At 38.1% G+C, this 11739-nt stretch overlaps 1 protein-coding gene across 1 annotated transcript in view; it reads left to right on the top strand.

Moving 5' to 3' along the window:
* Nucleotides 1-11739, top strand: part of PKP2 (plakophilin 2) — a 77245-nt gene that overhangs the window by 3835 nt on the left and 61671 nt on the right. Inside the window, exons 2-3 of the mRNA XM_006912735.3 lie at nucleotides 8662-8774; nucleotides 9148-9842. Coding sequence (XP_006912797.1) covers nucleotides 8662-8774; nucleotides 9148-9842 — 808 coding nt within the window. The remainder of the gene's footprint in view (nucleotides 1-8661; nucleotides 8775-9147; nucleotides 9843-11739) is intronic.

Below are 11739 nucleotides of genomic sequence, written 5' to 3'. Positions count from 1 at the left end.
GGGGTATTTGTTCAAATCCTGTATGAATTTGTTGTTTGCCAAAAAGGAATTCCAGGAATGAAGCAATTCTGGAAGCTAGGTGACTAGTCATTCAGAAGGTAGGCGGGATCGGGAGAGAGGGAAAAAAAGAGTTCCATGGTGGGGCGGCAGGGACATGGATGGCCATGCTCTGAAACTAATGTGTTGGTAATGCCACCTGATTTAATGTACCTCCATGTCTGCCTAATATAGCCCATAGGCCAATTTTTGTTAAGTGTCTAGTAGATCAAGTGCAGTGAGTATAAAAAAGGTGTGTCTGTTTTTTAGAATTTCTTTCAATTGTAATTAGTCAAAGGAAATAGAATGTTAACACAATGACGATTACAAAAATAAACTTCCCAGCCCTAGAAATGATGAGAGCATATCTTTTATGGGTAAGGTCTTAAGTGAGGGTGTGGTAGGGATGCTTCAGAATCAATGGAACAGTAACTGTGTGATTATGAAAGTTTCTTGCTCTATGTGTCACAGCGAAGATACAGGAAATTACCTTAAAGAGAGGAAGACTGTTCACTTAGGCTTTTTAAAAGGCCCATTAATGTTATCTTTGCCTGTGCTGGTAGCTCCAATCATGGGAACAGCATAGCTCACTTGAATTAGATATTCTAGGTATTTGTTGTTCACATTGACTCATTCTCCTAAAGCGTTGTTTTGGATATAGACTTTAAATTCTTTTCCCATGTATTGAAATAAGGCTGTACATATTTATATTATTTTATCTTAGAGTAGTTAAAATTGATTTTCCTCTCAAATTGAATTTCCAATCTGATCAATAAAAATTATTAAAAGCTTTATTATTTTATGAGAGAACAAGCATATTATTGGCAACCTATCTATGATAGTAATGAAATACAATAACAAAAATGGTCTTAATACATCTGAAATTTAAAAATCAGACTTAAAGTAATATGGCCTATTAAAAGATCATTCTAGTTTCATCACAGATGGCATTCAAAAATTTTATACAATTCTGAGATAAATGTTTTCCAGCTATTTTGTGCATGTCCACAAATGTATGAAAGTATAACACCATACTTCTCCTGGAGAAGTGAACAGCAAAAGGCAGTGTTACAAGTGGAAATAGACAAAATTAGGAGAAAACTTAATCTTTTTGTATTAGAGTGAGTCATCTCACTCCCCTGACTTATTAGGGTAAGAATAATAACAGAATTCCAGGTGTTCTTACAATAGAAATATTAAGAAATCTGTTGTGTATTTTTGGGTAATGCCATTAATGGTGATTGACTATTAGACATACAAACAGATGTTCTTAAGTGCTTAATGATGAGCTAGGGAGGCCAATATATAGACTTAACTAAAAATGCCCGTTTTGAAAAAAGGAAACATAATTTGCCATTACCATGAAAAGAATTTACTGATTTATATTCCTAGAATAATGAGCTTTAGGCTTAACGATATTAATTGACCAAAGCATCATAACCAGATTTCTGCAATTCCTTGATTTCCAGAAGAAAATGTTACTCATTAGTAGCTTAATAAATTGTTCCCACTAAATCTTTTTTTTTATGGTGACATTGGTTAACGAAATCCAGTAAGTTTCAGCTATACATTTTAACAGAAAGGCACATATATATATTTACATTGTGTGTTTACCTCCCATAGTTAGATTTCTTTCTGTCACCGCATATTTGACCCTTTTTACCCCGTCTACCTCCCCACTTCCCCCTTCCCCCTACCTTCTGGTAGCCACTAGTCTATTGTCCATGTCCATGAGATTCCCACTAAATCTTAAATCTCACTAATACATCCATGGAATGGAGTTGAGAAGGATACATCAGAATTAAAACGTCTTGATTACCTCTTTTCTTTGAAGGAGGAAAATGGGAACTTTTCTTGGCAGATAATAGGAACTTCTTACAGGCCACCAAAATATTACAGATAAATACACAAGCCATACGGATGAGAGAATGACTGTAAATATATATTATTCAGATGTAGAATCAACCTTGCTGAACTAAACATAGTCTGCTTTTCTAATCATTCAGAAGGAAAGTCTGCCTACATTTGGGGGAAAGAAAGATTTCTTCCTCCTTCTATTCCCAGAATGACAGAGAAGCAGTAGAAAATATTTGAGTATCTTCCATCCACTCCAAGACAAAAGCGCACATGCAACTACTGCCCTCACATTTTGACTCCAGTGTGGCGATCAACAGGGTAGATGTCGACCTGAAGGATTAAGTGCAAACTGAATTTGTGTAACTATGACATGTTGAATGTACAAGAAAATATGACTAATCAGCAATTAACTTGTCAAGTGCTGATGTGTGACTGTGCTAGAAAGGATGATAGAGGATGTGATTCTTTATGTCAAGAAAGTAAAAATATGCCTGGAAGTTAAGACAGTCTCTTCTTGCTTTAATCTGGCCTCACTCCAGTCCGTTTTCCACATACCTACTAGAGTAAACTTTCTAAAATTTTATTGGATCATTTTCCAACCTAAATTCCTTCAGTTTCTGCTGTTATCTACAAGAAATAAAATCCTCGTTCAGCATGGCATTTCAAGTTCTTCATGATCTAATGGCTGCAACTTCTCAGACTTCATCCTATCACCACTGCTCCCACTTTCCACCAAACATGTGCTATTTATCTTATTTGGTATTCTTACTCCTACCCCACTCCCCTCCCTCCCACAATCCTCCCTCCCTTCTCATGACCTGGTTAACTCTTACAAGTCCGTCAAAACTCAGTTCAGTGGTGCCCTCGGATAGGCGGCCTTCCCTCACCCCTCCTCCACCTTACGTTGTAGAGGGAGATCTTAAATGCAAGTTAAAGATTTGATAATTGTGACTCACAGAATATGTTTCAGCAAGGAGAAACATGAAAAATGCAGGGGTTTTCTGAAGCTTCACTTGGCAGTCTCAGTGGATTTAAAGGAGAAGGGACAGCAATTCTGAATCAGTTGGGAGGGAAGAGGTTAGCCCTGGCAAGTGAGAGGCTATGAAAATATCATAATTTATGACCCATTATAAAAAACTGTAGCGAATTTTTTAAAGAAAAAAATTGAATTTGTGAGTTTTATAAACTGACCTTTTTTGGCTGTTGCATCATTGGGAGTATAATGTGATATATGTCATTGCAGTTCTAAAGTAATCATTTTGGGATATCTCAACAAGTGAATTGGCGGGAATGCCAAAGTAAGGAGACAAATTACAGGAAGTAAGAGATTTAGAAACTTTCAGGATCTATCAATTTAGTACTCCACCGGTGTGCTAAGTTTCAGTTTATAATCACATATTTTGGCTACTCAAACAAAATATATGATATAGATACCAGCAATATGAATGGGCCTTTTAAATATATATTTTTGTGGTTATATAGAGCAGAAATTTGCAGATTATTCCAAAAATGCCATAAACTGATGTATCAGAGGATAACCAAACTGCTCAGGAGGCTTCTGAAAAATAAAGGCTTCTGGTGGCTGATTGGTATACCATTAACTAATAACACGGTGGCACCTGGAGCATATGGCCCATGCTCATAGGAGAGCTGGTCTATCCCTGGCCTATTCAATTTTGTTGGAAGGCAGCTCTACCCACTATGCCACCAACTCTTGGCATATTCAACTTCACAAGAACTGATAGCTGGGGGTACTTTCCAGCCATAGATTTGTAAACCAACCAATTCTATTCATTTTCTAGACTGAGCAGTTGCCTAACTGAGTTGTATGGTATGCATGGTGGTTTCCGTAAATATTGGGTTATTTTTCTTAAAAAATAAGAATAGGAAAAAATAAAATAAGTATTTTTTTTTTAATGGAAGTCTAGAGAAATGAATCCTATGTTATATGGCTACACAGACAAACAAAAGCGCTTCACCAACTCGAATAGTCCTAATGTATGGTTCTTGATGGGTCCTGACATATTTCATGTTTTAAATTTCTGCTTTTGTTAATAAATGACTTTAAGGATCCACTTAAATATGAATTGCTATACAAATGCTTTGTTATAAGTTTCAAGATGCCATGTCTCACCTGTAATAGCATGCCCCCCAATTTTACTCTAATGGAAGAAGTTAAATCTTTTTAAGGTATGAGGAGAAAGAGAGGTGTTCCCCGAAGGTTGCTGAAGACCAAATTCCATAAGGTGATAGCTTTTAGACTTTCAAGCTCTCCTTCTACACACACACACACACACACACGACCATTGTAAATTCACACTGTGAAGGCAACTGCTTGTAAGCACAATTAAGTGTAGCATTTAAATCAATACCAGTAGTGAATGCCTGCTGATTTTTGTACGTATATTTAACTATATCTATTTGCATGGGAAGTTTTTATGCCTCCATCTCTACAAATTTTTTTTTTAGAGCTCATGAACCAAATCAGTTTTTTACCCATGCCCAGAGAGTGCTCAGAGAAGCTTGAAAGAAAAATGCTTTGCTAAATGAGAATGCTACTCTCTTATCTCTAATTGAAGCAGGTTATATAAAGGTTTTGTTTAGCAATTCTCTCGTCTACTTACCGTAAGGGAAGCTGTAGTTGATTTTTCAAATGTGCCCAGATATAGGTAATTATGTCAAAATAGAGGCTTGTCAACTCAATTTCATAAATACAGTAAATTCAGCCAATTAGGTAATATAGCTGCTCACAAACCCCACAAAGAAGACACTGATTATGGAAATCAACCTATTATTTTTAACCCTATATAACCCATTATTTTTAACCCTATATAACCCATTATTTTGGACAATACTTGCATAGATGACCAGAAACCAAGATATTTTCCCCTAACAGCTGCTTAGGGATAGAATCATTCAGATTAACTTTCAGACCAGGAAAAAGAAAATTACATTATCCTGTGAGGTCTACACCTCTGCCATCTTCTGAGCAATTTGGAATCCTTCCATCAAAACCACCCCTCCTCACCCTCACTCCCCAGGCCTACCCCCTCACCCCACCCCTACAATTTCTCTCACCTGAATTGCTTATTTGAGGAAGGTGGAGTTTAAAGTTGTTCTGTAACTACTTCCCTCATTTTCCTTAAAGTGGACTCCAGAAAATGTCCCTGGTATTCTTAGAAGGAAAGGTTTGGATGAGTTAATATTAATTTACAGTATTCCCTATAAATCATCACCTTCTTTAGGAAAAACCAAAAGCACATAATGCACAGTGCAATCGAAATGAATGGCCAGAAACTTCACAGTTATGTCATTATGATCCTCAATGGTTGAGTCAATTAAAAATAACCATAAAAAAGTCAAATTCAATGCCACTGATAAATTTACCAGAATAAAAACTCTCATTTAGCCCTCCTCCTAGAACAGACCGATTGAAGAAAAAGTGTGAAAAACAAATTTTTGTGATTCAAATTATTTTAAAAACCATGTATCACTTTTGCATGTCGCTTTACAATTTTAAAAGCATTTAATGTCAGCTTTCTGAGGTAAACTTCTCTCTCAGCAACTCAGTTGATAGCTGGAATTAAGGAAACTGAGGTGTGTAAGTGATTAGACCAGACACACAGAAAGCAGTAAAGTGGATGCACCAGGCCAAGTCCACAGATTTCTTTGATTTAGGGAAGGTAAGACTTTTTTTGTGAAGTAAATGAATCCTTTAAAATATAGCCACGCCCTCATTTTTCATTTTAGGAAATATGGATTGTCATGTTGTATTTATTTAAAGCAAGATGTGCCTGTATGTGTAATATGCTTTTGTTTGCTGTCTTGTTTCTATTTATGGAGAAGAATAAATCATGGCTGAATTATTTTATATATTCAGTAATCATTATTATACATATAATATTTTATTCTGATTGAACAGAAAATAATGACTTTCCTTAAAGAGATTGATTTCCATCTGATTAATATTTACTTTTTAAGAAAAAACTTCTACCCAGTTCAAAATTTCTTTAAAATCTTAGAACATAGCTCCTAGTTCACCTTTAATCCACTATACTATTCTCAAACTCATGACTACCTAGGCAAATTAATCTGCATTATTGTTTGAGATTAACCTTTCAACCAGAAAAACCATCTATTGTTCCAGGCCGTAGGTTGAATATCAGGAGTCACAACCTTTCTGGCAGAGGAAGGGAGTCCATAGTTTCAAGATCCAATCTTATTTTGTTCCCCGTTACCGAACGTGTTGTAGTTATTTTGGGAACTATGAAACTAGTCTCAGTTCATTCATCTGAAAACTGAAGAAGCTTCCTTATAAGGACTTATGTTAGCAAATAAAGAACTAATATTTGTGGAGTATTTGGAGTTGCTCAAGTTAAGGTTCTAGAAGAGAGAGAATGATTATTTTTGGTCCTCATATTGAAAATTACGATGACGATCCCTCCAGGGTATTGATAAATGGCAAGTTCAGAAAAGCTATGATTTCCAACCTGATATTAAATCTCTTTGCAATTTACAGCACGTAATTTAAGTTTACCTATTTATAAAGGGAGATGATAATAGCTGGCTCTGCATCACTGAATAATGAAAACAAACAAAATTACTTGAGCTCCTGAAAGAAAAGTAATATTGAAATGTAAGGAGTTCATATAAATACTGTTTTAAAAAGACATAACCCCCAGCGACAATGTGAGTTAAATGTTTCACTTCAACAGGCTTGATTATAAAACTCAATTATTAGCTAGTTTGATAGGATACACTGTTTCAGTGGGTCCTGTCCAAAGATTCTTCCACATTTAAAAAATCCTTGCAGGAATCTCAGCTTAAAGATGGCAGTAGCCCCCTCCTAACTGTTCCTTAATTATCTACCTGCTCCTGGAAGGGTAAGGGTAATACTGCCAGTAATGATGGGCTTAGAGGGCCCCCCTTGAAGAAATTTTCTTGGATTCCAAAAATTTTCTTGGATTCCAAAAGTTCCTTTCATCATCTGCCGTTGTATTATAGAGTAACAGGAATGAATAGTTGTAGCTACCATCCGTATAGGCAATTAGTATTTTCCTATTCTAGATTGTTCCTGACTTTCATATATTCAGTTTTCATACAATCTAAAAATTTGAACATGGATACCCTTACACTACTTTTTTTTTAAGATCATAAATTTGGTTTCTTACATATCAACTGACCAATAATTTTCTGCCTGGTCACAACCTCTGTAGAAAAGGCTTCTCTTTTACTGGAGTGGGGCACAGTTTAAACATTCCATTGGCTTCCCCACTCTCTCCTTCCATCCCCAGCCCTAAGGGCACCCCAGCCCGCAGGCCCTTCAGAATTAGAGCCAGGAGCTGCCTAACCTTAGCCAGGGGAGAAATCTCTTGGGGAGAAATCAGGCCCCTGGAAACAAGGGAGGCCTGGCCTTCCTCAGCTTCCCTGGTCTTTAAGAGTGACATTTACAAACCTACGCTGCCTCCCTAAGGACCCCTTGAGGCCTGAAGCCAGATTGTTCAGCTCTGGGAAATAAGACACATGTACAAACATATTTTGGGATGCATTCATACTTTTTAGCTTTCTGGCAGTAACAATCTCCATTCCTCCTCCACCTCAAGATACCTTGATAGTCTTTAAAATTTCGACTTTATAGCAATTTATTGGAAAAGTATGTTGGTATTTTCCAATTATATTGGAAAGGGTCTACCTATGGCATTTTGTTCTCAGTATTTTTCACAACTCTCTGAAGCTTAGAAGAGTTAGTTGAGTATTTTTTCCTCTGACTTCTGAAAGAATGCTACATGACAGGAAAAAAAAAATGGCAAAAGTTAGGAAACTAGACATTTCCTAGGTTTTAGAGATCTTTGATTATTCTGCTTGGCATCCCCCCCCCCCTCCCCCCAAGGCCCTGGGAAGTTATAAAAGAGCAAATGAAAAGCTGGGAGAAGAATAAAGAAGTAGAAGAGAGTGGGAATACTGTTTTCTACCACTCCCTCCTCTGAGGAGTGTTTAAAGAGACATGCATCAATTGAGATTCCCTGTAGGCCCCACAGAGCTGAGCTGGAAGTGCTGTGTCCTACTCTGTTTGAAGGAGAGTGGGCTGGCCGCTAGATCCCCAAACTAAGACTGAGCCAACCTGGATGATTCCACAAACAGAATCACTGTAGCTCAGAGATCAGTTTCCTTTCCTGCCTCCCTCTCACATGGCCAAATACCTCAACTCCAGGTTTGGTCTTTTTCAAGCTGGTCCATGTTTTCTTTGACCACACTGAGCCACCTTGTTGTTTATACAAGCTATCTTATCTCATAGTATTGAGTCACTCATGTTTATTGCATACACTTAGAGACTCCTCAGGAAGCTTCTAAGGTCCTGCCCTGCGAATAGAGTTCTCCTCTTCTGACTTAAGAAACTGAACTTTTATAGTATGGACCATCTAAGCCAATAAATGATTTCCAAACTCCTCAGCACTGTGATAAACAAACATTTTTGGATTTTTGTAAAAATCTCTCCCCTTACTTCCCTAAAAAAAAAATTAATTAAATGTATATTTTTTAATTTTTTAATTTGACTTTTATTTTTAAAAGCTTCTAGAGAATATTGTGATCACCTTTGATCATTTGCCATATCCAAGGGTGAAGTTAAACCAGCACTTACAAATACCAATATAAATCTAATACTTGTTGAAGGACTTAATTTTAAATTTAGATCTTAATAAATCTATAATTTATTGTTGTACAATCTTTAACGACTGATTGGCCCATTTATTATATGCTTGTTTGCAGGAAGTCTTCACCGAACTAGCAGTGTTCCTGAATATGTCTACAACCTACACTTAGTTGAAAATGATTTTGCTGGTGGGCGTTCCCCTGTCACTAAAACATATGACCTGTTAAAGGTAGGATTCCAAAGAGTATAACCCAAGTTATTGGACTACCATGGAAACATTTTTAAACTTGTATAGATTATTTTTTAAGGTTATCGTCCCAAATATTACTAGTTCCTAAATGAATTATGAGAAGATTGATTTTGTGTGGACACCATAGAAAACTGGGGACCTTAAACAGTAGCAAATCCTGGTGCAGATAAATAGTCAACCAAGTTAACCAAGTCTTGTTTAAAAACAGATTTTACCCAGAAAGGGGTTGGCTGACTTTTCCATGGGATTCAGAGAAACGGACACCTCGTATAAGAGTCACAGAATTGTTAGTCTTTAACAAAGATGAAAACTGATCTGTGCCTCCTTTCAACTTTATTTCTCTCTCGTGCAGCCAGGCATACCCACCGCTTATGAAGGCCGCTGGGGGAGAGGAACTGCACAGTACAGCTCACAGAAGTCAGTGGAGGAAAGATGCTTGAGGCAGCCTCTGAGGAGACTTGAGATTTCTCCTGACAGCAGCCCTGAGAGGGTGCATTACTCGCACAGCGATCACCAGTACAGCCAGAGAAGCCAGGCTGGGCACTCGCTGCGGCACCAGGAGAGCAGGAGGTCTACCCTTCTTATGCCCCCGAGATACGCTCGCTCGGAAATTGTGGGTTTCACCTCAGGGCCCGTGAGCAGACAGCGCCACTATGACACTTATCACAGACGGTTCCAGTACGGGTCTGTAAACGACACCGTTTTTGACAGTGCCCCTGTCAACCCAGTGGTGTTCACGTACCCTAGGCCGGGGACCAGTCACAGCATGGGCAACCTCTTGGAGAAGGAGAACTACCTGACTTCAGGGCCTGTCGCTGGGCAAGTCAGGCCACTTGTACCCCTACAGCCCGTCACTCAGAACAGGGCCTCTCGGTCCTCCTGGCATCAGAGCTCCTTCCACAGCACGCGCACAGCCAGGGAAGCCGGGCCCAGTGTCACTGTGGATTCAGGCGGCAGAAGGACTCACATGACCGTTGGCCAAGTGGCAGCAGGAGTAAGTGGGAACATGCTCACGGAGAGAAGCACTTTCACCGACTCCCAGCTTGGGTGAGTCCCGTTCTCAATCTGCAGTGCAGTCAGTGCCAGCACATTCTGTTCCCACAGCCCTTACAGCATGAGCTGGTACTTCTGGGGCTGCAGAGAAAGGTCTCCAGAGATAAGTGATTAAAATAATGACTTTTCAGGCAGCTGCCTAATTGACAGATTAACCTATTTACCTCAGGGACAGAGGCCAGGCTACCTGCTCATGTGGCAGCTTTACAGGGAAATGTAACGATGAGTCCATCTGTCGTTCCAAACTAGGTGCTGGCTGAAGGGGTGTCTGTCCCTTGGCTATGTGAAAATCTGCTCTGAGTGAGAGCGAACTCCAAAGTAGACCAAGAAATGGATCATTGCCTGCATTTTCTTGAAATATAGGAAGGAAAAAGGCAAAAATGCTTATTTCTGGTGCTGAGGGAAACTCAAAAGACTACCATAAAATGACTGAGAGCTAAACCAAGGCAGCTAATTTTTAGCTATCTCTTCCTTTTATACCAGACACTTCTACTTTTTGATTCTAGTATCAGTGATTTGGGGTTATTTTTTGGCAATATCGAATAATTTAGAAATTAAAATTTTAAAGTCATCCCTTTGCCTCTCCTGTTTACTTTATGGCTTGACTAATCTAGTCTTTTGGGAACTTAACTCTTACTCAGGTTTAATACTGGAGCACAAATTTTGTAAACTGAGGGGAAAGTTATACAGAGAAGGTTGAGGAATGGATGAATGATTAAATCACTAACTCCTGATGTAGTATCGTTACAGTAAAACACTGTAATTTTTGTTTGCTTTCTAACACTGCTTAATGGAAGTTGGTACCTTTAGTCATCACTTCCAGTGAAATTGTGCAGCGTACTTACTGACTATGGAGATATTGCTGATAAAAGATATTAGGGTTAATCTAAACTTGAAGCAGGAAATGTTTTTTATTAAGCAAAATTGTGCATGAGATGTCAAATATTTCTTGTATAAAGCAGGTCTTTGTCAATAGGAACACACTTATAAAGAAGAAAAATGTGTAAGCTAATTATTTATGGAGGAAAAAGCTGATCAAAGCTTTTAAATAGATAATTCAAAGTTTATTGAATGCCTGCTATATTCTAGAATTTGTGCGAGGCACAATTTTAACAAAATGATTTTAACAATAACAAAACTGTCATGGCACATCCTCCAACAACTGGCATTCTTTCTTCCTTCATCTCTGTGCCCCATGCTTCTTAAACCACCCTGCCACTTCCCAATCTCTCATCAATCCACTGCAATATGATATTAGTCCCCACGATTTGACTGAAACAGTCTCCCCATAAATACACCAGTGACTGCCTGTTACTACATCCGAAGCAGACACATATTCAGTCCTTATAGTATTCAACCTATAGGCAGCATTTCACACCACTGTCTGTGAAATTCTCCCTCTTTTGATTTTCAGGGCACCGATCTTCTCTGGTTTTCTACTAGCCTCTCCAGACATATCTTCTTAGTCTTCTCCAAAAAGACTTTTCTGCATGCCCAAAGAAGTCTTCCTAAAAAGACTTTTCTGCATGCCCAAAGAAGTCTTCCTTGATAATCCTTCTCTTTCAGGTCTTGTGCTCTTCCAAGGAGGCCCTATGTACTACACTTGTATCCTCTGATTCCCAAAGTTTTATCCTTAGCTCTGTCCTCTATCTTAAACTCTAGATCTGTATATATTTCTTTTTTTTCCTTCCTTTTTTAAATGCATTTATTTATTTTTTTCATACTATATATATAATTTTTTTTAACATTTATTATTTATTTTCCCTCTCCCTCCTCCCTTCTGGTAGCCACTAGTCCATTGTCCATGTCTATGAGTCTCTGTCCTGTTCATTCGTTGCTTTTAGGTTTATATCCCCCATATGTGATATCATGTGATTTTCAACCTTTTCTG

This window comes from Pteropus alecto, unplaced genomic scaffold (genome assembly GCF_000325575.1).
Source record: "Pteropus alecto unplaced genomic scaffold, ASM32557v1 scaffold103, whole genome shotgun sequence".
NCBI classification, from domain to species: domain Eukaryota; kingdom Metazoa; phylum Chordata; class Mammalia; order Chiroptera; family Pteropodidae; genus Pteropus; species Pteropus alecto.
The sequence above is the reverse complement of the archived record's forward strand: the minus strand, read 5'-3'. Positions and strand labels throughout refer to the sequence as shown.